Here is a 27,737-nt window from a genome sequence, read left to right on the forward strand (position 1 = left end):
CATCAACCACTGAATGTACAAGTTATTCATGTCAACACAGAGCAAAAGCAGGAGAAAGTTTAATATTTAACTTGGTGAAATTCAGGATTTGAGCATTCTGTTTGAGCAATGCAAGGTATTCTAATACAGTTAAAAAGGTGAAATAAAACAGTCAGTGGGGTAGAAAAACTGAAGCTGGCAAAGATCATTTGCCTCTAGAGGGAATTCTGAAAACAGGTTTTGGCTGTTGACAAACCAGGCAATTAGAACACACAAGTAGCTATTTGCCGATTTGGGAGCAAATGACAAATGGACTAACTTTATTTACTGCCACTGAAATATTTTACGGAAGCGGGGCTTTTCAAAGGCGCTTGTCTGTGCTTAGAGGGATCAAAGTGGAAAGAACAAATCAATAACCTAGAGTAACATTTGTGACGGCTTCCCCCTTTGTGCCTAACCTTCGCTGGCGGTTTCCTTAGAAGCTGCCGACAAGCAAGCGCTAACAGCCTCGTAGGAAGCGCTCAGCCGTGTGTTGGGGTCCCTCTTTGGCTTGGGAGGAGGCTGTTTCCTTGGTGACGGCAGGCTATTGCTGTCCTCCATGCTGAACACAGAGTGCAGGGAGGGGGACCTGATGGATGACCCAGCCGCAGAATGTACCAAGCCGTCCACTGCCATGGGGACGGGGACAGAGCTGGAGTGAAAGTGCTTAGGCGTTCGACAGCCGGCAAAGCTGTCCTCAGAGACCTTCCCACCCTTGTCTTCGGCTCTGAAAACACAGAAGAGAGGCCCAGATGCATTATTCAAGTGATAACAATGAACCTGTTCATGCAAACATAACAACAGCTTTTTGGTAAACAACCTCACAACTCCCCTGCTGCGCGGAGGGGATGTGTGGAGTAATCTTCTGACAAACAAATCCCGATCAAGCTGCTAGCTTTCTTCCATTTCCTGTTTCATGATAAATCAGGACACTGGCCCCTTTTCACACAAATGCAGCTTTCCTTAAGCAGTTGCATATTGTTGATCAGACGTTCACCGAATGAATCGTTCACACTTTGATTGTTGCACACAATCAAAAGCTGCGTTTCCAATCTGAATGATAATTTCTGGGAAATCCATTTTAATGGAAAGTTACTGAGGCAGCAAATGCTGAGCCTTTATCATTATTTTCTAAAAAGACAACAATAAATTCTATTTAGATAATGCAAATCTTTAAAATATTAATGACCTTTTTAACCACCGACATTGGCTGCCTGAACTATTCCACCTAGATATCTATATATCCTCCTGTTAAAGCTTACTTGTTAATTATCCCTTTAAAGATATCAAATATCACAGTTTTGGACTTTTACTCATTCCTTTTTTTTTTCTTTTTTTTTTTCTATTTTTTTTTCCTATTTTAATGTGTAACGAGAAGTGCAAGTTATCAACAAATTGATAAACCTAATAACGTACAGTGGTAGTGTATTAGATAGATGTCCATACCATCATTTTACAAACAAATTTATTTATTTTTTTTTAAATTGTCTTTCTGCATGGCAGATCACCAGCAGAGCTGGAATTCATGCACAGGATATAGCCAGCTGCCCATGTAGTAAATGAAACAGCTAAAGATGAAAGTGTGGTGCTCAGTGGATAATTTGTTTTCACTGTAATGTTTAATTACAGTCTTTCCTACAAAGGCATTTCCTCCAATATGTAATCACTGGGATATTTGAAGCTAATTAAGCAGATGCACTGCCATTTTCACTTTAATAAAAGTCACTGACAAAAGCAATGAAAGCAAAGGCAGTTTTTCCGGATGAGAATTAAGTTCCTATGGAAAAATAAATATTTGTATGTCCAGCAAGTTATAGACACTTTCCTGCAATTGATACATATTTGCTAGTAACTGCAAATGCTACTTTTGCCCATTCAAGTGTCTGAGAGAAAAAAAAAAAGATCTCGGACACCACAGCTAAGGAAAGAAAGGCTCTCCAGCACCTGCTGGATTTGAACAATAGGTACTCTTGAAAATTCTGATGGGAGCTAAACAAAACAAACTTTTGTCTATTTTTTAAAGAGGCTTCAATATCTTCCTATGAAGCTCCATCTGCCTCGAAGAGTACATTACCAGTGTCCTCTAGTTTTGATACTTAATTACCTGCTACACAGACAAAATTGTGTCTAATACTGATTCAGGCTGAGTATATACTTGAAAATCTTCTAGAATTCCTGTGACTTTCAAAGCAGAGAAGAAAAGCTGAGGAAATGCTCTAATTCCTCACTATCCAGCACAGAAGGTATTTTCTCATCTTACCTTTTGTGGACTTCCTCTGGTCGGTTTCTAGCCTCTAGCTTTTCCCTGTGGTAAGCTGCATTCATCTCATTGCGGATCCGGTCATTTTCCCGAGCAATGTCAGAAGCATTTTGAATGACCAAGGCATCATATGTTTTCAGCCCCATATCCTCGACATTCTGCAAGAAGCTTTTGATTGAGGTGACCTCTTGCTGTTTGATGCTCATCTTCTGTAGCATGTGCTGGCGAGCTAGAAATCCTCTTACAACTACCATAACAAAAGAAAAAAATATGGACTAATGAAAGACAGCTAACAAATTAGCAAATAAATTAATATTACTGTGTGTTCTGCTGTAAACATAAAGAAATCAAATTCAGTCAAAATCTTATACAAAGAATGAAAGAAATGTGACTGAATATATATATACAAAAAATGGAACCCTGTTTTCTACTGTCAGTGCTTAAAACAAAGTATGACAGCAAATTCATTCACAAATTTAAGCTATCATAACTCAAAATGTTTACTTTCAATGGTTACTTTTGTTTGCATTACAACTGGAAACTTGGATGTATGATGCAGAATGCAGAAGCATACAGTTACAAAGCAAAGGTCAAAAGATCAAAATAAACCCCTGTGTAAATGATTGTTGCATTGAATGCCATAGAAATTATAAGATCATTTGGATCTGATCAACTTAAAACAGTACTTTAGATATTTTTGTGTACCTATAAACAGAAAAAGAAATCAAAAATCAAAACCAACACAAGATCTTTGAGACTTTTTTTTTGCTCATTTTCTTTCAGAAAAACAATTAATGCAAATTTCTGAAATGTTTCTGTCATATCACCTGCATTTTTCAGTTTAAAAATTTCATCTACATTGCATCAGCTTTATGTGTCTATCAGGTCTATTTTTCACACTCCTTGTCAGCCTTATGTTTTGGTGTATCTCCTGTAATAGCTTTCTGTGTTACTTTTCTAAGTATGTATATGCATTTCAACAGTTTCTACCCAACCTAAATACCACATAGTTTCCTAAATTTTCAGAAGCACCCAGCTGATCAGAAACACAAGGCACAGGGATTTCTGTGGCCATGATGACTTCAGCACCAAATTGATTACTCTACCTATGACCAGTGGTATTAGTATTCTTGGAGCATACGTCCTGGTTTAGGAGGAATAGCTGTACCAGCCAAAGGTGCTTTTCTTGTTTGTTTGTTTGCTTGTTTTCAATTTCCCCAAGGTGCTGTTTCTTTCCTGGTCTAGAGTAAATTCTGTGTACCTCACAGGGAAGAACTTCTTTTAGAATTATTTGCCTAGTGCCTGAAATATTGTCAATTTTCAACTTACATGTAACAAAAATGGGTTAGATTTCATCGTTCCTCATAATGTTTGCCATCATTTTGCTCAAATGAAAGTTTTTCATAAGTAAAGTAAACAGGAAGTAAGTAGCCTATATAAGATGTTGGTTTGGGAGATACTAATGAAAATAATGAGGTTGCAAGATTAAAGAAAAAATTATATATATATACATATATATATATATATATATATATATATATATGCTACCATGTATAGGCGTTTTTAACAATGTAATTAAGTGTTAGTTGTAGGAGCACTGCAAAGTAACATCAAATACCAGTCAAGCTGAATTAATTTAAAGGAAAAATGTAGAGAGAGAAAGATATAATTACTGTTCTATGAATGTAAGATGATACTGAATAAAATAAATAACGCAGAGAGCAATGTAAGATAGTATCACCTTTTATGTCCTTGTTTGGATATTTAAAACAAGATTTTTTTGGTTTTAGAGATGCTCTAAGCCTGATTGATTAAATATAAGACAGGGTAGTGTTAATGTCCTAATGGTGCTGCTATCCAAAATTCACTGGTTTTGGAAATGTTCACGTTTCTTGATATTACTTATATACTTTGATATTACTTATAATGGACGACTTTGAAGGTTTACAATTTTTATAATCATAGGCAGCCATGCCATTTTCAGTCCCTTGGAGTTACATTCTATAATAAAATCTGACTTCTTAAAAACCTGAAACATTAATGCACTTACCCAATTTAGTTGAAAAGGAAATTAATGGCACAGGTGTTTTTTTTGTTGACAATTTTATGAGAATTCACAGTGGATATACACATTACTGAGTATGAATTCATAATGTTGCTGTTGAGAAGGTAATGAATACATGTATAGAACATTATCAGAGTTCAAGGCTCAGAAGGATGAAAAATTTTGAAGAGCTTAAAAATCACAAATTGTTCCTTCACTTCCAGTATTTTCTTTAAAATTACCTGTTGCAGAGCAGATTGGGCATTTGACAAATGTTTAAGCATCAGATCCTGGATGACTTTGAAAAAAAGCTAAAGTACAGCTGCATTTTTGCAAGTGTGCTTATACATTTGTACTTTGATATTGGCTAAAAAATGAGAGGGGGTCAGTAATACCACTAAGGTAGTTTATGAAAGGGAAATACAAAACGACATCCATTATAACTAGCTGTAGCACCTACAGACTACTCTGAAACAAGCACTTTCATCAAAGCAGAGATGTTTTGAAGAAATGCTCAAGAAAGTTTTTTTTGCTTTTGTTTTTGTTTTCCAGACATTCTCATGATCTGAGTATCAAAGGTTTTCATTAAAAAATTGACATTTCACCACATTTCCTTTTCTATGAGGATATTTGAAAGATTTTGTCTTCAGACACAGAAACAGACAAACAACAAAAAAAAAAACCATAAATTTCATAAGGTCAAAAACAGATGTGAAATGAAACCGTCATTTCCTAGATCTTTACTGCTCTGTGTCGTGTAGTACTGTATAGGTACTTAGATTGTGTTATAAACTCATTCCTCATTTATGTAGATCTACAATAATTCTGACTTATGCAAATTAGAATAATAGAGGTTAGCACCTTCAGGGCATTAAAATACCTAATTCTTCACAGTTCATCTAAAGTCAAAGATCAGAATAATTAAAATTCAAGTAGACCATGAATCTGGCTTCTGTGATAAATGTTTTAACTATTGTCTATACAATGTATTAATGTTAATTCCTAATCTGGACAAATTTTAATAGAAGAATCTAAAGATGATGGATTTTCCTGTGGGTGCAGTCAATTTTCTCAATGATTCAATATGATCAAAACTTCTCATATGTAGTTCTCAAACTTGCAGGAAAAAAAAAAAAAAAAAAAAAAAACTGTAAAATGACCCCTTTCTTTGCTTGTGTAAATTAACTTTCAGGATAACAGAAAAAAATTATCTGGTTTGGTTTCTTTAAGTTTAGTTTGTTGTTGTTGTTTTGTTTTGTTTTCCAAAATGTATGGAAATGCTGAAGGGATTGCTTGTAAGACTGGAGTAAAAACATTCTCTTTAGCTAAGAATTTTGGACAAGGTCTGTTTTCCCATTTAAGTTCTTTTGTAGTTATATGATACTACATTTTAAGATTGCTACAGAAAATACTGAGTAACTTTGATGTTAGTCAATATATTATCAAGAGAGATTTATCTTTCTTTGGATACAAGGGATGAGGGGAGAAATACATGGATATGCAGCAGGAGTGATACCATTACTTGCTAAGCATCATCATCCAAGAGTAGAAATTTATGCATCTCAGTTTTAGGACTAAATAAGAACAAGGCACAGTTACCTATCCTGCTCCCAACCTGCCAGTGCTCTTTGGCATGGTAATTCTGCGTTTCAATTGTAGCTATTTGTGAAAGGCAGCATATTTCATGAGCTAATGTAGTGAAATGGATGTGTAGCTATTTACTTATAAAAGTTCCTTAGTTTCGCAGGTTTCCCAGATTCTAGAAAACTTACAGATGAGCCTAGTTACATAGGACAAACACTTAGTTTTGGCTAAAAAGACTTTTCAAGTTAGCCTAATTAATTTTGGCTAAAAAGACTTTTCAAGTTAGCCTAATTAAGGATAACTAGAAGAAAAAAAAAATAAGACAAGAAAACTTATCATCTTCATTCTTCAGGCAGGGTTTGGCAGATACCTATTCCCTTAGCTCTGTAAAACATGAATGCATCTGAGTGCTCTATAAATTGGACTTTGAAAGGCAAATATTCTCTTCCTTTGAAAAGCTGGCATGAGAAGGGAGACAGGATAAGTCATTGTTGCTTTTCTAAATGTATGAATACAACAGGGTTATTCGGATACAAAATCAGGCACAAGTTTCAGCACCCAGCCGACCTGTGTTAGCTCTTACCCTCCACATTCATTCCTGAACTGCTACAACTTTGATTCCACTTCCAAATTCAACTTTTCTCTTGGTTTCCTCTGTTTTAACAAATACATTTTACACTTTACCTCTATTTTTACAAATACACTTTACAGACATCTTAAGTGTGGGAGACAGAGGGATTTGGCCAACTTCTTTTCAGTGGTTAGCAGGGACAGGACAAGGGGCAATGGCCACAAAATGGAGCGCAGGAAGTTCCACTCCAACATGTGAAAAAACTTCTTCACGGTGAGGGTGACAGAGCACTGGAACAGGCTGCCCAGGGAGGTTGTGGAGTCTCCTTCTCTGAAAATATTCAAGGCTTGTCTGGACACCTACCTGTGCAACCTGCTATAGGGAACCTGCTTTGGCAGGAGGGTTGGACCCGATGATCTCCTGAGGTCCCTTCTAACCCCTACAATTCTGTGATTCTGTGATTTTTCACTGTAGTCTCACAGGGAAGAACAGCTAGTTAAAATTAAATGGTTATATATTCTTAAGTCTGTAATATTGTCTATCTGACTGATAAAACCAACAAGATAGGTCTTTGTCTTTCTGATTTCCTTAAAAGAGGTGCTACTGGGAAATGCTGCAGACATCAGCTAATTAGATCAATAAGGCATTGTGTGAAGGAAGTAGTTATTTGAGATTTTGATAGGAAATGGAACAGAAGTATTAGAAAATCAGGAGACAGTGAATACTAGCTCATTTTAAAAATGAGCCAAAAATGTCAGTGATCTTAGTAAAAACAAAAACATAGAAGAAAAAAAAATGCTTAAAAAAAACCACTTTATAATAAAAAAGCTGCAACAAAAGGAGAAATAAAGACAACCAAATATTAAATTATTAGCTTTGTATTCACAAACATTTGAACACACTGGTATTTTCTATCTTTGTCATTGCATTTGATTTGCAACAAGAAGCTTAAGGTGATATTAATGCCTTGAAAAATCAACGAGCATACTTTAAAAAGGAAATATTCAAGCTCTCCTTATTTTTAATTATAGTCAATAGTTTTCCATAAAATTATGTTTCAAAGATAGAAAGTGCAAGCATTACCAATGCTTGCATCACCTCCAAAAATCTGTATGAGCAGTTAGTTGGAAATATGTGTATAAGGAAATATATAAAATACAGCACTATTCAAGGAGGAGAAATTTGTTGTTGTTGTTATGCAATATGTTTCTTCTAAGTGTACAAGGTGATAGCTCAGGAATACTTGTTCTGTAATTGTTACCTTTTTGGCAGGTTATAATTTTCTTCTGAAGCTGAAGGCACAAATCGTTGAGGTGGTCAGCTTGCCAGTACTTAAGAAACACTTTTCGGACTCCTATCTAGAATACAAACAACAGGGAAACCTTCACCATCAACAAAAAATGCCAAAATGATGACAAGTAAATAACAATAGTATGTATGCAATCCATCTGAGGGTTGAGATCAGATCTGCCATTTAAGAATAGAGTACAATGCCAACAGTTGTGCAGAGAGGCAATATCACTTTGTTGAATAAAAAGTGTATTTAGAAAGGACAAGCAAGCTGTCATACACATATTCCCTCTTCATGTCAAAAAACATCCGGGGCAAACAGTCTTCACATTAAATATTGGGTTGGAAAAGAAAGCTTTCTGGATGTAATTACACTAATGATTGTGTTACTTAGAGACACAGTTTAATGGGTAATAGTGCAGGGGGACGGTTGGACCAGATGATCTTGGAGGTCTTTTCCAACCTTAATGATTCTGTGATTATGTGTTAGACAATTTAAGAGAAAACTAGGTTTAGTGTTCATAAAACAGAGGACTGTGAGCAAGGAGAAAGGTGAAAAGCCTTAAACCTATGTGGAGCAGGAAACAGTAGCAGACAGATGACACCTGTGGAAGAGAAAGGATTCAGCCCAAGTTGCAGGATAGAAGAAACTCAATGCCATTGGTAAAAATGATTCCTAATGTCCTATAAAATCATGAATCCTGGTTCCTGGAGTTGCCAGCTGAAGCTGTTCTGCAAGTCTCCTCTTCCTTCACAAGTCAGAGCTGCATTTGTGAAAACTGTTTTCCTATGTATTGACAGAGTGTATGAGCTTCTACTGGCACTGAGCATTTGCTTGGCTGGATTTATTTAGCTCTTTGAGGGTCTTAATAAACACAGCATACCTAGATGTTCTTCTCCTGTTACAGAAAAAATTAATTAGTTACACCAAAAAGAAACACCTTCCTTTTGATACTTCCAGAACATGCTGAAACAATCCTTAAAATTATTCTTTGTATAATCTTCAAAAGCATTCCTTACTAATAGCTTTAAAAAATAAATAATATTTGAAAAAAAAAAAAGCTACTCCACAAATACAAAGTAACCAAAAAGCTTGGAGAAGTGATGCATTTGTTTGTATCACTTTCTTCTCAGAAATTCTAGAGAAGAAACTTCACTTCTAAGAAACAACAAGATAGTACCAGGTAGCTGTGCTATCCAGTGAAGATTATAGCTTTTGTCTAGCTATTAATTTTGTATGGTTTATAAGCATACTGATTAATTAATACCAGTCTGGCTGAAATTGCAGACATTCATTCCAATTCTTGTTTGTACGCAGAGAACAAGCTCATTTTCTTCTCATTGCACCATCCTGCTCCACTGTTTTTTTTAGTATAGATGTAGGAGCCAGACAGTTGGCAGGGAGATTTGCACACCTTTTCAACTAACTGCTTTTAATCCAAACACTGTTGTCAGGTATACTTCACTGGTGGTGATAAACCAGAGATAGCCAAGACACATATACCATGGCTAAACTCCATTAACAAAATTCAGAAGTGACAGGAGCACTTTTTAGTCCTTCAGCTTCCCTTCTCTCTACTCTAGAGAAAAACTACTTTGAAACAAATGTTAGGAGTCTAATTCTGAAGTTTGAGCTGACAGACAATGATTGTCAACTGTTAGTCTCTTAGTTAAAATCAGATGCACTCAACTGGCAAAATTAGAATTATTTCTAATTTTTTTATTTGTTAGTGACTCTTTTTCCAATAAAATAAGCCTTTTTGTGTTACTGTAAAGCGTGTGAAGGCAAGGTGCTAAAAAAACATATTACTTGTCTTGCCACTGTAGAAACTCATAAATAGGGAATAGGCTTTCTTTACATGCTGAAAATGCCTGGAACAGCTATTTTAGAAAACTAAGCGGCTACAGAAATACTAGCATAGCTTAGCTATTCCAGAAAAGCTCCTCTATTCAGACCATCTATTCTGGAATAATCCTTCTGCTTACAAATTGAAGTTATTATTCCAGAACAAAATTGCTTTTGTCCAAGAGCCCTGTTTCTACAATTGTAGCTACCCTGATAACATGGTGCCATTATGGTTACTTAATAGATTATCTTAAGTGATGCCTAATAATTTTATAACGTCATATTCATCTGAAGCAATCTCACTGAGTTCTCATTAGGCTCTCATACTTTGCTCTCAGGGACATATTCTCATCCTCATTTTCCTGACTGCTGACTTCAAATAGAAGTTTTCGCTTTTCTTCCTGTACTTTCACACTTGTCTCCTTGTCTGGTTCTTAGCACTCCAAATTCCTTCTTCATCCATCATCTGCAGTCTGCTTCATTAACTGAACTTGCTAAATTTCCTTAGGAATCTTTCTTTGTGTTCCCAGTTTTTTTCCTCCTTTCTTCAAAAAAAAAAAAAATCAAAGAAAAATAATTCAATCACTTCCTTCTTCAGTTTAAATTTGCTTCTCTTTCAGGCATCTAATCTCATGTCATGAACAAGCAAATTTTTTATGTTTTCACAGCAAACCATGTCAATTTGCTCTTCTCTTCCCTTCAAGCATTCTTTCTATTTTTGAACCTTCAGTTTTCTTCCATGATACCAGAACTTCATCTCGACTCCTCCCACCACATCCATTCTGTCACTAAAGGCTGCAAATTCTATGATAACTGCTCATAAAAAAACAGTTTTCTTTTCATCTTGTTAAATCACATATTGAACTTTTCTTATTACTAGCTTTGGCTACTTGCTCACATCACCTTAAATGCAGAATTGTTCTATAACTGAATTATTACTCATATCGTTAACTGTAATGAAATTATCATGTCGTTTTTAAAACTAACATTTTTTTATTTTTTTTTTTCTGAGTAGTTCTCAGAAAACCAATGTGCAGATACAGATACTTCTTAAAATTATATTCTTCTCCTCTGGTGACATTTTCTCTTTACACCCCACTTCTTTCCATAAGCCCTCTGCATCACTTTGAAGATTTTTTTTTTTTTTTTTTTTTTTACCCCTGTGTCTAAGGCCTATACACTTTTTCTCATTTCTACCTCTTTCACTCCTTTTCCTGTTTCTCTCCTTCCTTCCTCACTGGAAGTCTAAAGTATGCCTCCCTATTAGGGCAAGATTATGGTACTTTGACAGTAGAAAAATCAGTTGAAGGAGATGAAAAGTTACATTTTGAAATCTTAGAAGGAGCCCTTATAACCAGAAATGCATACAGAAAAATTAACAACCCCATTCTCAATTAGTCTCATAATTAACACACTGATCACATCTATGATGTACTTCAAGTGTGTAACTTAACTAAACATGGAGTTGTGATTTATTTTGCAGCATTCAGTCACAAAATCACAGTCAAGACAACTGCTCAAGCTTATGGTCAGTGGAGCTACAAGTGTTCGCCATCTGGCTCTGTAGACTCACAAAGCCAGCTAGGGGACATGCAAATCATCAGCGCTCTTTTCTCCCATCCCATACCCGAGGAACAACATAAATGGAGTTATCATGGTATCATTTATATGAAGAACTTCGTTAGTAGAAGTCTGCTATAATTTTTAAGTGAATGAAGAACGGACAGAATACAAATTCATTTTTTACATTCAGATAAAAGCTATCTGCAGATTTCACATCATATGCCAGGTCTACTGAGAATAGAGATCTACACAGAGGCATGTATAGAATAAACTACTGTAAGACATCAGGTTGCGTTCACATTGCTGGAAATCTCTGTTGCTCCATCTTTGAACTAAATCTGATAACCTCTGAAGCTGATAGAGAACAAGTTAGTCTCCCTGTCTCCTCTGCGCAGTTCCGGCGTTCAGGGAAAGCAGGAACACTGAAAAAGGTTGGCATTTCATATGCTGGATATCACTACAGTTTGTGAGCCTGCGTCTTCACTGTGGTCTTTTCTCTAACCACAAAGTGTTTCCTGCTTACCTAGAGGGAAAAAGGTTAAAATGTTCTTCCCCTAAAGAAGTCACTTTTCCATACTTTCTGGGCTACAAAGTGCTTTCATCTGAGTCTGAAATTTTAATGTCATTCAGACTCCTGTAAAAGTAAACCATCTGTGAATTACAGTCACAGTTATTTTAATTAGAAAAGCATTAGGGCTTTAAATGTTATTTTTCAAAATGACACATTTTTTAAAGATTAAGTAAAATTGTCATTGATGACTACCAAAGCTTCAATTACTGCTACAGGCCTTTCTTTCCTTTTTTTTTTTTCTTTTTTTTTTCTTTTTTTTTTTTTTCCAAGGAGGAGGAAGAAAGGATAGGAGCAAGCTGTTCTTATTCTTTCCTTTTCTTCTTTCCCTTCTCTCTCTCTCTCTCTTTCTCTTTCTTTCTTTCTTTCAAGAAAAGGTGTAGGATGTAGAAGTACAGACATTCAAAACTATGGAATGGATGCTGAGATGGTGTGTAGGTGGCATGGAGGCAGTATTAGCTCATATTTAATAGGTGTCAAGGGAATCTGTAAAGCTGTTCTTTAGTTTAAAAAAGGCAATTTGTGGGAGTGCTGTGTGTTTCTGGCAGTACTTTCAAAATAGCTACCTACAAAAGACAGAGAACTATAATCTAATGATATTTTACACAATGACACACATTTTCACAGTGCATTAATGAAATGTAGAAAAAAAGCCTTAAAACTATTGTAAAACGTGTCTTTCTGCAGCGTACATGTCTGCAAAAATATTATAATGACAAACACATTTACAGGGCACTGATCTTTTACAAGGACTGAAATGTTATTTTTAAAGGCTTACTCTCTCTGCTTCATTTGTTAGCTTTTCTTTACACATTTTAAGAGCCCTCCTTTGTCTCTGGCAAACTACTGACCTTGTACAGTGGCATATACTGAACACAACCACAGTTGGGCATAGCTTATGTATGGTCTTAACATAAGCATGTGAGTAGTCCAGTATTCACGCAAGTGACAGAAGGTATTTATGCAAGAGTTTGTCAGGATCTGGACTTTAGGGAGAAAAACTGTCATTCAGCTCTCTTGGACATGGCAGAACAATGGTCAACCCTGTTCCAAAAACTGTGCAACCCTCACTTCTCTTCACTGGAGAGACAACAAAGAAAAGACTGCATCAAAGGAAAGGAAATGAACAGGAAGTGTAAGATCTATGTAAGGAATATTTAGCCATACCCTGGTTTTATCTTAAGGGATCTCTTTATTATAGACCTGTAACTCTATTCTTTCTCAATTCTAGAAATAGACATAGCACTGAAAGAAACAAGATGGAAGTATGTGTGAATGTGAACTGAGAAATACAAGCAGCAGGCAACAGGGACAGACATGGCACAGAAGGTAGCCCCTGAAGTGGAAATCTGGAAAACTAAACCCAGACATATAAGAGATGAGCACCGGGACCAAATATGAAGTGACCTTTCTAAAAACAAAAGAAAGAGTAGAAAACAATAGAAAAGGGTCAAGAGAGAGGAAAATAGAGAAAATCAACTTTGAATTAGAAAGAGAGACTCAGAGTCCAAATGTGAGAGAGCTGCATGAAAGAGAACTCAGAAGGAAAATGAAGTTTGCCAGACTAGTAATCATAACCACCCTGAAAGGTAGATGGAGGTAGGGAGGGAGAAATATATTCCAGAGGGGAAAAAAAAAAAAAAAAAAAAAAAAAAAAGGAAATAGGAACCATAGGAAAAGCTCAGTGTGAATAGATAGAGCTGGTCAGAAGTCAAAGTGAATGATCCAATGGTCGAAGGAGATGCTGTGGACTTGTATTGTGTAGCACAAAAGAGCTGCTAGGAAAGCTTGCAGATGGATGCTTACTTGGGCAGTAAGCATCTTTTTGGCAGTACTGGTGAGGTGTAGCCTCACTCTGGCAATTTGTGCTACCAGCAAATTATTTCTAAGAATATAATGGGATGATATACTACTTGGACAATTAATTTTGCTGACAAAATTCAAAGGATGAGACAAATACAAACACTGGTGTTTTAATCATTTGCCATTAGTTTGGAAACCCCTCCTGGGATTTTTTTTTCAAATGTGAATATGAAATTACTCTATTTTAAAATTGCCTCAAAGACGATTGACTTTTAAAATACGAGATTCAAAACAAAAAGGAAAATTACATTCAGCACAGCTAAGGTTAGTAAATGACAAATAAATACACTGAAATACAATTTATGAGGCTCCTGAAATGACTTCAGTAATGTCTGTAGCTGTAAGAATGTGGATTGAAACTAAATCAACATCTGTCTCATGCAGCTACCTGCTGCTGATTTGGAGATTCAGGAAAAAAAAAACAAACAAAAAAACAAAAACACATTCAGACTGACCTTCCTGTACTGCTTATTTCATATCTGATCAATCTTTAGATCATTCTATTCAAACTTAACACCTGTCTAACTCTCTTCAAAATGAGTGATCTTTTGTTTTCAGAATCCAAGGCTACTGATAAGGAATCATTATGGATTAGAACAGCCAGGCTAAAAATTGAAAAGATAAGCTAAGACAAAGATTTTATTAGACACGTTTAAGAAGTCCTGTCTTTTAAACAGACAAGTATTCCTAGCAGTTAAAGGCTCAGAGATTCTCCTTTAGTGAAGTCTGTCCTTTAGAGCGCTTGTATTTAAAAGCTGCACTGTACAGTGAGAGCAAATTAAACTGACGTTTTACCTTTGGTAAAATAGAAGTTGTTTGCATTTTGGCAAGCTCCATATGAAGTAACTGAAGAGTTAACTGCAGATCACTGACCTTAGCTAAACAAAATGTAAAGCTCCGAGTTTTGATGAGAAAGCTCAGTAAGCTATGAGCTAACTCCCCTTTATTGAATTCATATTTGCAAGCTTAACAGTGTGAGGAATGATAATCCAAATGAATGAAAGTTTCCTTCTGTCAGTAAAAGCAGCCAAGGACTGTTTGTGCCCCAGATTTCTCTCAAAGCATGCTAATGTTTGCAAGCTAGTCATGCTATTGGGATGGTAGGCTTTCCTTGGCTAATACATCATTGCATGACAATAAATGAACAATGAATGTGGACTTGTAAAGGCCTTCACATGTTCTGGAGGGTGGGAGATTCTCCTGCTCGACACGAAGCAGCTAGTACTCCCACTCAATTTGACTCTGAAGTTACCATATATCAGCTTGCTCCCTCTTACATTAGTAGCAAAACTCTCAATGACTTCTCCAGGGGTTAAACAAGTCTGTTATTTTCACTCTGTCTGGAGCAGGAATGGTTTGTTTTGATTTAGAAATCTGATTTTCTCTTACATAGGGTGTGCTTAAAAGTCACAGCAAGTAGCTAGGCTTGTCATGATCGAGTATATATTTAAACTGAAAGAACACTTTATCTAGGCTGCACACAGAGTCAGGATGCAAAAACAGCCTTTCATTAGTAGCTCTGCACTTTTATAATTTCTGTAGTTAAGCTAAGTGCACGACTGAAACAGCATTGTATGCCAGCTTCAATTAAACAGCTATTTTATTGTCCTAGTTTAGTTATCTCCAGCTCAGCTTACCCAAGTAACAGCAACATTTCATAAACCTATCAACACTTCTCTAATAAATACTTCCCCCTAACACAGAAGCTGCTGAATCAAGCACAAGACCTTGGCTAGCAGATAGTGTTTGCTCTTGCACTCATCTAAATAGTAGAAAATAAACCAAAATTGGATTCTGGCATTGGGTCTTCTTCATTTGCCCTCAATTTTTAATCAGGCTGCAGTATTTACAAGAGGAGGAAGAGCATGTTTTGTGAGTAGGCTTTGAGTTTTGTTGTTTTGTTGGTTGAAAAAACACTCTCCAAACGCAAGTTATGTGAGGAAAGAAAGATAAATTGTAAAGTAGGAAAGAAATACAAAGAAACCACTTTCTTCACTCATTTTTGAGAACTCATTTCAGAACACTGATTTGCTTTCCCCTCCCCTCAATTTAAGATCACCTTTCACAAAATGAGATAGTCAAGTATGTTATCCCAAGGAGGATGCAGTGTATCAAGGAGGATAGTGTATCATCTAAATTCACTCAGCTGCTACAGAGTCCAGATTTTTCCTTCCTTCCCCCACCCCTCACCTCCCTTCTGTGGAGTTCATTGCCAACCTTGTCCTCTGATGACATGTAAGCAGGAGGTTGATTTCAGATGTGTGTTGCTTTTTCCTAAACTTCACCATCCTTGATGTGGATACTTTAGCTGTCTATTTTTTGGCCAATTTATCCATCCAAATCTGCAACAGTTCTTCAGGGAAGTGCAGGTAACAGAATTGGGGAAGACATTCTTTGACTTATTCATGAACCCCTGCATCAAACAGATTTTCAGTTCCAGCAGTGACTCATTTGAAGTAGTTACTGCTGGCAACAGTGGCTGAATAAACTGGTTATATGTGTAACCCCCTAACTCTTGGATGATTTTTAGTGATGCACTATAACATAACTCCTTTTCTCTGACTTAGGTAGCTGACATCATCCCAGGTTCCTGATTTTTCTTTTCCTTCCTTTTCTTCCCCCTCCTTCTTTTCTTTTCTTTTCTTTTCTTTTCTTTTCTTTTCTTTTCTTTTCTTTTCTTTTCTTTTCTTTTCTCTTCTCTTCTCTTCTCTTCTCTTCTCTTCTCTTCTCTTCTCTTCTCTTCTCTTCTCTTCTCTTCTCTTCTCTTCTCTTCTCTTCTCCTTTTTCCCCTTTCTTTCTTTTTTTTTTTTTTGGAGTCCTCTGCTGTAAAAGCATAGAGGAGGTCACCCATGACAACTACAGATTGTATAAGCTTCCTCATTTAGATTGTTATTTAAAGTTCAACTTTCATGATTAGTCAAATGAATCAAAAAAGATAATTGAGAGAGAGAGATTATGTGACACAGACATTAGTCACTACTGGTATACAGTTTTGTATCAGCAACACAAAATGTGGTGGATTCAAGTTTGTATTCACTGGGCATTTTCTGTAAGAAGTTTTCTGGACTTGGAATTAATTTTCTCCTAGATTTTTCTTCCATTTTATTTCATCTGTTTGTCATAGGTCTTTGTGGCTTGAAGTGGTAAGGAGCAGGTCACTCACTCTTTCAGACAGCCCTTGTTCCTTTCAGCTTAGTCTGTTGCCAATGTGCTTCTCAGTCACTCGCTGACAATGGTATAACTCTCACCTACAACCCCCCCATTCCATTTAACTTACCGACATCACCTAAGAGTTTGTCTCCTTACTGGTTTGAAGGAAAATGCATCATGTGCTGCTGTAGTTTTGCACACCTGACTTCTCACGGTGTAAATGATATTCTGGAGTCAGAACCTCTAAAACCTGTTTGAGAGCACAAGCTGCATTCCCTGAATAATGGAAGGATCATGTTTTGCAATTTCTTTCTTACATTTTCGTCTTTCAAGGTTTCAGGCTTGTTTTCAAACACCACTCACTATACAATCACTAGTCTTGAGCTACAGAATATCACTGATGGCCAATTGCTTTTTGGGGGGCTGTAATGCTGTTAGTGGGGAAATAAACTTGATAGGCATCCTGCTCTGTTTTGTGACTGGAGCACAATATGTAATTACTGTTACATAGCTTTTGTCCCATATCAAACTTGTAGCCTCAAACAAGTTCTGAAGGTTAGTGGTACTCTCAGCTCCAGGTACTCGTAAGGTAAAATATATCTTCTAGATATTAATGACTGTTTTGTTTTGTTTTGTTTTGTTTTGTTTTGTTGTGTTTTGTTTTGTTTTGTTTTGTTTTTACAGGGAACTTTCTGGCAAGGATGCAGAATATGCTCCAGTACTGACCTAAGAAAACTGACCTAAAGAAAACAAGTCTATTTTATGATTTGTATCTTCTTTTAGGCCTTTCTTTTTGCTCTTTACTATTTAGATTATTAGAATTTAGATTATACAATGATACGTGTCCACTACTTACTTTAGTGACTAAAAGGGAACTTAAACAGAATTTTGACCAAAGAAAAACCTTCTTATGTGTCCACGTACAGGTAATCATGCATATGTGGGTAGGTACAATTTTTTCCTGTTATAAGTAAAGAATCTAGGACACTGAGAAAAAATCAGTGTTCACTCAGAGAAAATCAGCACAAGTCTAACACAGTCCTTGTCCTTCATCTACCTTTCCTTTTTCTTTTTTTTTTTTTCCAGAAACCTTTTCTGGCCATCTTAATGCTTGGACATTGTTACATGAATTGGAAGATATGTTAACCCCTTCCTTTAAACTAATAGGCTTTTAGAATATATGAGTGTTCTGACCACTCATCCATCCCTAAACCTCACACCTGCCTCTGAAAATGGTCCAGATGCTGTCTTGTGGTATAAATTTCAGTTCTCCTAGGCTCAGAAAAGACCTTATACTGTCCAGATGAATAATCCATACATTAAGTCACAGAATGCTTCCTTGCCATACATTAGCTTATATAGTGTGAAAGGGAGCAACATTTTCTTTAGAAATTGCATATGGCAGGGAAATCACTGCTTCTAAATTACAAAATTAGCCTAAGAGTACTTTGGCCAAATGGAGACATATGCATTGCAATCCTTATTCTGGTGAGGATTAACCATGGTATAAAAAGGATAAGGAGAAGGGATGGGAAGCTGAGAGCTTCCTGTTCATTGGCTTTTTTCTGGTGGTGGTGGTATTTGTACTTGATGTACAGTGATCCTAGTTACCTAGCTCTGAGTCAGCATACTGCTACCTATACAGGCACTGACTAGAAGGGAAGTCCTAAGCAAAAGTTTTCAGTCTGTCCTATTATGACAGTAAAGCATTTAGCATAGACTTTTACATGAAGAAAATATGCAGGTGTTTTTGTTTATTTGTTTTTTTTCTTTCCCTATTCAGAAACAATTCAACCACTAAAATGCCACCAGATACTTTTAAAAACCTGGAGACAAATTTATAAAGTGTACATGCTTAATTGAATTCCTTTTCTTCCCACAAGAGTACACCGATTTTTGACACAATGATCACAGCTACTCATATGGTAGAAAACTCAGAAAATCAGCTTGATTCTACTCCAAAGCATATATTAAATGTCAAAAGAATGTACTGCTGCAAAGGATCTGGTGGCTTGCCACAATGGAAGTGACTCAGCTAGCTTGTTTAAAGAATGATATTTTAATTGCTTTGTAGATCACAAACCTGCCAGCCTTGTAATTTACACTGCTGAAGAACAAGACGACATCTCTCCTTGGCAGACAACTTCTTCTCTCCTGCTGCTGTATCAGCCAAATCTTTATACCTAGAAAAATTAGCAGAAGCAGAGTTACTCTAATGTGGGACCGGTTGACATTTTCGCAGATACTGTGAGTTTTCCTTTGACTTTCAAATCTCTGATATACAAACTGGAATCTTAGGATTCTGCTGCAGGTGAAGAAAACAAGGAGACCAACTGCTTTAAATCTTTCATGTTATTAGACATGACCTTGGCTAATAACAGTGTGGGATAAGTAAGGCCTAAACTCAGATTTGCTTCTTGTCAGTTCTTCTGATGCCTCACTGAAAATCAATGCAGAAAGAATGCAAAGCCTCATCAACTGATTTAATCGGTACTGGGTCAGGTCACTGAAAGGAGGAAAATATTTTTTCAGTATATGTTATATAACATATGGCTACCACGAAGTAATTCATAAGAAAGTGGCATTGCTTAAAATGTTTTCCATCAACCTAAAAACATTTTTTCTTCATTTTGAAGCATTTGAATGAAATGTCTTGTAGCAAAAAAGGCTTTAAGAACTCGATCAGTTTACACTGTTGGAAAGGAGATCAAGAGAAGAGTTCATTACAGCATCAGAATACCTTCAAAGATAAAAAATGCTAGCTATTAAAATGCTCTTTGATGTACAAAAGAAAAGAACCAATGTAGGAAACAATTTATACAAAGTCAAATAACAGAAAATTTCAATTTTAACTGTGAACTTATTACAACATACTACTACTAAAGAAACTCACAAATTTACCACAACTTGATGCCACATATTATTACTATAATTTCTTGAAGGCATTTCTCAGTCTAGATACGACTAGATGTAACAAGTTAGAATGCTTTTTCATTACAAAAAGCCAGTTTTTGAAAGAGAAAGATTTCACAAATATGCCACTTTTGAGTAATCTCCCAGTGAAACAGAGGTTAAGTTTTGAAGTTTGTGTGCCAACTATATTTCCTGAGATTTTATTTGTTTGGTACTCTGGTGCAACACAGAAGTGCTGTCCCAGGCCCACTCACACAGACCATGGAGGCAGAGCTGCCAGGTTCCAGGGATATCAGTGGTCCTAGAAGCCATAGCAACTCTGGAGCAATTTCCTCAGGCAAACCACTCTAAGGCCAAATCGAACCTCTACTTCCATCCTGGAGCTACACTGAGCTTCTGCAGTCTGGGAATGTCAACTGGTCTGGTAGCAGTCCTGCTGAAGACTCTACAGCTAAGGATCTATGGCTAGTAAATGAAATTTGAGAGGAATTATTTCTGCCGCAGAAAATATATCTGGAAAAACAAACAAACAAACAAAACAAAACCCAATAAAAATCACCATCACCACCGACAAAGCAAACAACAACAGACAGCCTGTGCCCATTTATTAAGTATTCTACTATGTTCTGTTAAACACTGTCACCTTCTAATGGAGTGTAGCCATATTTGAACATCCTTCTGGGATTACTGGTCATTAGCCTGTTTTAATTCCCAAATTATGCCCAAGCTTGGTTTGGAGGAATTCTGGTTGGAAGGGGCCAAAACTTTACCAGAAACCCTTTTGATTAGTCTAACACCCTAGACTATCACTAGGAAACTGGGGATCTTATTTTCTTAATAGCTCAACTATGGTCAGAAAGACATTTGCTTTGTGTATTGCCATTAAGGCTGGGGCCACCTTGTTTCCACACTTGTATCACCCAGCTTTTCTTAGAAATCATGGAGAATCAGAGGCATTAGAGAGAAAACAGCTGGAAAGCTTAGCAACTGCTGACTAAAATGAAGATGATTCAGCATTGACTCACAATGCATGAAGATGCAACTGTGAAAGTGGCCAGCCTGAAACTCACTCATAGTAGAAACCCAGAGAAACATATTTCATTCCTAAAGCAGTGCCAAATCAAAGTTTAAAAGGCTGAAATTCTAACTTTGGTTCAGATTTACTTAGAACTATTCAAATCACAGGACTCAAAACAAGGATTACCAAATGTACTTTGCAATCTCTATTATACAAGAAGCCAGACAAAAATGATCCTTTCATTTTCCCCAATCTTAAAAATCTTTGAAATTTCATTACATTATCCTGGAAGTCTAATCAAAGTTTAAAATTCACGTCTACCCCTTAAAACAAGCTCTATCTTAGAGAAAGAGGACAGGCTAGTGGTTGTGGTAACAGAGACAGAGCTAACTATGGAAATTTAAATTAATTTCCCAATTCTGCCACAAACTTCCATTTTGAATATAGGAAGTTATTTTGAAAATAACCTACTTCTTCCTAGGTTAGCTACTGAAAAGCTATGCTCCTAGTCTGAGTTAGCCACCTAAATCTCACAACAGACTGTGAAGACAGGTTTTTCCATTGGGTGATTTGTTCTATGCATTCTAGACATTTTTCTTAAAATGAGAAGAGATTGCCCTCTGGAGGTGCTCTTCTCTACTGACCACAGATGGACTTGAGAGAAGTCCAGACTGGAGGCCTGCATTTTGGGTGGCTGAGAGGGCTCTCACTCTGTATCTACTTGTCTGACTGACTGACCCATCTGCTGAGTGGGCCTAAGAGAACTTCCTTATTTCTCCTCTCTGTCTTTTTCAAATTTGTTGGCTATCTAAGCACCTAGAATGAAAAAACAAACAAACAAACAAACAAAACAAACAAACAACAAAAAAAAACACTACTTTTAGACTTGGTATCATCATCTGCTATCTCAGATCAATCACTTTAATCTTGTATATGACTGTTTAAACTAAAACTACACAAAATTTGTAGCTAGTTTTCTCCGCCAGAATGTTTCCCTGGTTGATTTGATTTTCAGCATAACACTGATACAAATATCAGTACTGACACCAGGGTAGTAATGGGAATGGAGAAGCAGGGATGAGCAGACTACATCTGTTGGTGGCAGCCCAAATTTGTCCTGGACAAAAGTGGCATTGTAATCATAAGCTTATTTGACTTTTTTTCATAGCTAATTTTAAATGAGTTAAAGCATTTAAACTTTCTTTATTTTGTTTTTCCTTTTGGAGGTATAACCAAACATATAATCTATGGCTTTGTGATTTTTTTTGTATTTTAAACTTGCTATTCCCTTCAGGAAGCATTTTGTTAAAAAGAAAGCAAAACGAAATTGATAATAAACTGAGATATAAAACAAAACACAAAAAAACTTGTAATAAACAATATTATTATCAAAACATGAAATTATTCATATTTAGCATATCAGATACTTTCTACTGTGAATGGAAGCTTGTGTTGCCATACAGACACAATAATTTAATGTCCTGTTAAATTTAACACTTTCATGGTCTCAAGAATAACAAAAGAACTTACTATTCATCATATTTACTGTATCATAGTAAAATCATAATAAAAATACTGAATTTATGGTGTAGGCTTGTATAGATAAACTTGAGTTATGTGCAAACACTGAGGTTTGCTTCTGGGGAAATGCAATCTGTAGAGTCTTTGAAACCTTCCCTTACCAGAGAATTCTGCTAGCAATGTAACCTTAGTTCACTCTTAGGTAAACGAACAACCCAATTAAATACTAGGCTTCTTCTCACTGACAGGTCATATATTTTCCCCACATAAATAACGCAGAATATATTTGTAAGGCTTTAGAGGCGATCCCGAGAAACCTAGTGAGCTACCTTGCTAAAAAAGACTTCAATGAGGTGAAATACATTTCAGCTAAACTTCCATTGATGAATTAGTTGTGTAGACTTTCTTAAAAGTCAATAGAAGATGCTATTTGAGTGTCATATACTCTGTTGGAACACTGATCCTTAAAATAGTTCAGATAAATTTTGCACTGTATGACCCCATTTCTTTTCACTGAGTATAAAAATAGGGTATGTATGCTCCCAATTCCAGCATAGACATGTACCGTTAGACAAAGTGAGTCCCTTTCCTAGGAAAGTAGAGAGGCTGATAAAAAGCAAGATCTCATGGCCTAGCCAGAGCAATTTATTCACTAATGGATCCAAAACAAAATAAAAACCAGGCAGATTTAAAGGATTAAATTGACTCTATACTCCTCCGCCACCATGTAAACACTAACGTAGTGTGCATTAGGAAATGCACTTGCACCCTCCTTCCAGTTACAAATTATCATCAGAGAGCTCTCCCAGTCTTCATCCTCTCTACAGGAAACCAGTGTGTGTTTACCTCACCTTCATCCTTAGCACTGTCCTCTTCCCAACCTGTAAGTTTAACACAACAGAAGAAAGCTTTTGGCTAGACAGGTTGGCACTGTGAGCATGGTCTGGCTGGAGCCCTCTGGTGTCATAGAACTTGTGCTCTGACCTCTTTTCTTTCACTTCTCAGTTTTGCTCTTTATCATGAAGATTTTTCGATTGTTTGGACTAGACACTACTGCCAATGCCTTCAGGTAGTTTGTGAATATGGAAAACTCAGTTCTCTTGGGTCTTCAAAGATGAGTGTTATCTGATCATTTTCTCCTTCACTTCCCTAAGTACACAACTGACAAGATCCAACAGGCTGCTTTTTTTTCTTCTTTTTTTTAATTTTTTTTCTTTGGTAGAATATTCCTGAGTTCAGGTTATGGCACAGTAACCCACAGTCATACTCTCAGGCTCAGCACATTATTTGATTTACATGGAGTGTGCACAAATAGGCGGTAGGGCTGTACTCCCAGTTCTGTATACACAGCAAATCTTTAAGCATCGGAATAAACACCACACACTCAATTTCAATAGAACATCAACATGATAGAAGACACTAATGGAAAGAACATTGCAAGTACAAAGGGCACAAAAACAAGCAGCTCCAAATCAACAGCTTACACAAACCACATTGGTGTCCTTGAACTGATGCCTCAAAAATACCTTTTTTTCCTCTCTCTCTCTTTTTTTTTTTTTCTTTTCTCCTCTTTGTTTGATTTTGCTATTCTATTTCTCGGGGCTTTCTCCCGCTTAGCCAAGAAAGAACAAAGTTAGAGATATCTACTGAGCGCAGTCCAATGTCCTCAGTAAGAGGATAGCTTTGAATACCAGAACTCCAATCTTTCCTGAAAGCAACTCCTTCTCTCCATGTCTTTGTCTTGTTGTTTCAGAAATGAAAATCACATATGGCTGGCATGCAGCTGCCTTATAGCAGTGCTAAGTAATGTAGTTTTAAGTGGTAAATATCCAAACACAGCTTATGCAAAGAAAAATAGTCAGTCCTGCCAGTGTAATTCATTATGTTGCCGTTTCGTTTTCTCTTTCTTTTGTTTACTATGCTGTATTCTGTTTGCCAAGTTAAAATGGCATGATTCAGTAAGATCTATTCAAAAGGTAGTGAATAAAAGAAGGCAATCCAAATTAACCTGTATAATGTATTTCTGCTAAAAGAAATGTAAAAATTGTCATCACAAAGGAGTAAAAACAGGTTGCGCTGTCTTACTAAATTCTCTTTTCTTCCTTTCTAAACTTCTTCTTTTCTTCCTTTGACAACCAGTAACAGATTGATGTATTATTATGTCTGTGAAATATGTGAAAGAGATGGACTTTGTTTGCAAAACTTGTCACTATGTGCTCATAACTCAAGATCTTTAGTTTTGTTTGTTTGGATTTGGGGAGGATGGGGAGAGTGGGTTAGGCATGGCTTGTATTTGAAAAATCTATCAAGTGAGAGCTGAAATATCTAGAGGATCTATCTACTGCAGAGAGAAACCTATCCTTTTCAAGGGAAGATAAGACATTTGGAAACGTTTCAAGTGATAGAAACTTTGTAAAAACAGTCACCAGAAAAGAATAGGATGGAATTTTGATTAATGTTATGTGTATACATGTATAAAGGATACATAGTCATTCTAGTTCCCTGTGTTATATCTTTTTTTTTTTTCTTTTTAATTAAAGGAATAACCTAATTATCTTTGAAATATGAGGAACAAGGGAAATTCCAGATAATTAGAAAAGGTGAAATAGAGTATTATGGTTTCCAAGAAAAGAAAAGAGATTTTGCCAATCTCTGTGCAATATATAAAATATAAATATATTGTTATACAGCATAAATATTAACACTTAAATCAGGTATTCAAAATTTGAGATAGAATAAACCCTTGACAGACATGAATAAAAAGATGCCTTTATAAAAACAGATTATAGCAGAGAAAAGAGATTGCATTTAGGGCTTATTTGGTAGAAGTACGAAAATACAAGATAAGAGGACTGTAAGTTTCACCTTTATGTAACACAACAGTTTTGGACTGAGTCTGCTTCATACAGACTTACAGAGATAATCCGTATAGGTGTGGACATGAACATACATGCATGAAGTGCAATTTGCCTAATAGGTTTGAAATGATGAATAAGTATATGTGGCAATGAACCAAAACTTCAGAGTGCCTGCATACCATGGTATTAGGTTTTACAATATCTTAATTGATATCAAGCAATGCAGGATTAAATGGCTAGACCTACAGACCAATTAGAATTAAGAGAGAAAATAAAATTAAAGTCATTTTGGAAAAACCGCAAGCAGTTTTGCTGGGTTAACCTGTCAGCTATTTGCCGAGAGAAAGAAACCTGAAAAGCAATCATGCTGAGAGCAATCTTACAGAAAACTGCCAGGTATGATAGCTTCATGACAGTGCTTTTATACACCACTAGAACCCAGAAACTTTTCAGCTGATGAAATATTCTGATTTTTTACTTCAACATTTTAATTCCTTACATAAAGGCACAGGGTCATGAATGGCACGCTTTAACATGTCTATGGAGAAAAAGAAAAATAGAGAGACCTAAATGGTATGTAACTGAGATAAAATAGCAAAATTAAGGACAAAGAAACACAAGTGAAAAAGACTTAGAAAATCCCCATGGCATAATTTTACAGTGACCTGCATCAGCCCTACATGGAGCTCAGTACAGACTTTTGAGAGAGGGTCTGGGCTGTGAAATCCACTGAATCATAATAAACTTGCACAGGAAGTGGTCATTTAGGATATCTTAATTTAGACTGAATAAAGTACAAAATAAATCCCTCATATAAAGAAACCAGTTGTGATGGGTGATAGACAAGTGACTTGCAAGGATTTTTTTCTTTCCTAAATTTTATGGGTTTTGCATCAGGTTTTGTCATCCTCAATCTTTTCTAGATGTGTGAAGTGCAATTTCTGGAGAGAAGAAATAACGAAGACCCACGTATCTTAATCCTGGAATATTTATTCATATACTTCATATAATTAAGCAGGGGATTCCTCATCTCAGACAATGTGGCAGCAGAATAATAAATAGAATATAAATTATAGTTCAACTCTTGGGATTAGTGGATTCAGCTATGCAAATAAAAAAATGAATTCACAACATCTGCTAAAGATTTGCATTACAATACTTCTGCATTATCTTACTTAAAGCTGACACTCCCATTCCACCTACATAAAGCAATGTAAAAACGTATTTACTTAAGGAATTGGCAAAAATTAAATCAAAAATACACTTGCATCAAACAGACAATCACCCATATTACACAAACATGCCTCTAACTCTGTAAATGTTTACATTTCCCTCTAGGCCTTCTCCATAGCTAATTTCCTCTTCATGTTTGGGCACTCCACAAGCACACACATACAGCAGGAAAATGTTTCCCTCCCTGTACATGAAATATAAGGACTGAAGAACAACTTCAATTTTATCAAACTGATAACTTGATTCTGTATTATACACAGTGGTTATAGGACTGCTGTATAATGAAAGAGTTTACCTTCACAGACATAGCCATGTGAAAACAGGGCATCAAAAACAGACGCCCTGCAAAACTTAAAGGATCAAAAGGTACACCTTTTTTTTTTTTTTTTTTTTTTAACACACACCAGAATATAGGAATGCTAGGAGTGGGAGTCTAAAGGTGATTGAACAGATGGGTAAATTTCTGTCCTTTCCTACCGCAGAGGAAAAACCTGTCCTGTGAATCTGAGTCACATCTCACTACTCAGGATATAAACAATTAGAAGATGACTTAATGCATCCCTTTCTTTAAGATCACAACCCTATGAGACAAAGCTTTTGGTGATATCATAATATTGTGCACCTGGTCTCCAGGAAATTTGCAGAACTGGGCATCACCAGCAGGCCAGCTTTGGGGAAGTCAAGATAGAAAGCCTCCTGTCTCAGGAAGCTTAGAAGCAGATGCCTGAAAAACTGCAAACAGGTTGTGTAAAGCAAAGTGAATTGTGGCTTCAGACTTTTTCTGAAAAATGCATAAAGCCTTTTCAGAAAGGCAATGTGATTCTGAGTTAAAACACTCAGACAAAACACAGACAAAATGGGCTTAACTCTTTCCCACCTGGTCTCCTGTTACTAGAGGGGCTGCTATGATGTCTCTGACTGCCAGGAAAGCACTTGCCAGCTTATTTCAAGGTATATTGAGATAGAAGCAGAAAGCAAAGCCAGAGTGAAATGGAAAACACTGATACTAAAGGGTAAGAGGATTTAAATTGATGTTCCATATAAATGATTATTTATTTCTTCTTTGCTTTTGCTTTTTACTCTTCTGTTCAACAAAATAACTCACCCAAGGAATGGAAACACACAGAATCTTTCCCAGATGTCTCTCACATTGGTAACTCAGAGAAGGTGCACTGAGATTATGAGGAAGGTTTTCAGGACCTTCTTAAACCATACAGGCAAAACAGCTGCTCTGGAAGATCATCTCTACCTCTACTCTCTTCAGTGGGAGTTTCCCTTATGCCCTCTGAACCCCACGAGTAGTATCACTCTGGGTAACAGTGATTCTTCAGTCTCTCGAGTGTGTAATTGTTAGACAAACTGTACTGTTGAAAAATCAACATTTTTTCAAGATATGCAAAGGCAGGCCCCTTGGGCTGCTGTATCAATACCAGAGCA

At 36.3% G+C, this 27,737-nt stretch overlaps 1 protein-coding gene across 3 annotated transcripts in view; it reads right to left on the bottom strand.

Annotated features, from left to right (window-relative positions):
* MYO16 (myosin XVI) overlaps positions 1 to 27,737 on the bottom strand; it is a 370,616-nt gene that overhangs the window by 45,519 nt on the left and 297,360 nt on the right. For all 3 annotated transcript variants that reach the window (XM_068678649.1, XM_068678640.1, XM_068678659.1), the window contains 4 exons: positions 18,841 to 18,940; positions 7,739 to 7,835; positions 2,279 to 2,525; positions 438 to 745 (listed from right to left, as the gene is read on the bottom strand). In XM_068678649.1, coding sequence (XP_068534750.1) covers positions 438 to 745; positions 2,279 to 2,525; positions 7,739 to 7,835; positions 18,841 to 18,940 — 752 coding nt within the window. The remainder of the gene's footprint in view (positions 1 to 437; positions 746 to 2,278; positions 2,526 to 7,738; positions 7,836 to 18,840; positions 18,941 to 27,737) is intronic.

This window comes from Anas acuta, chromosome 1, assembly GCF_963932015.1.
Source record: "Anas acuta chromosome 1, bAnaAcu1.1, whole genome shotgun sequence".
NCBI lineage: Eukaryota > Metazoa > Chordata > Aves > Anseriformes > Anatidae > Anas > Anas acuta.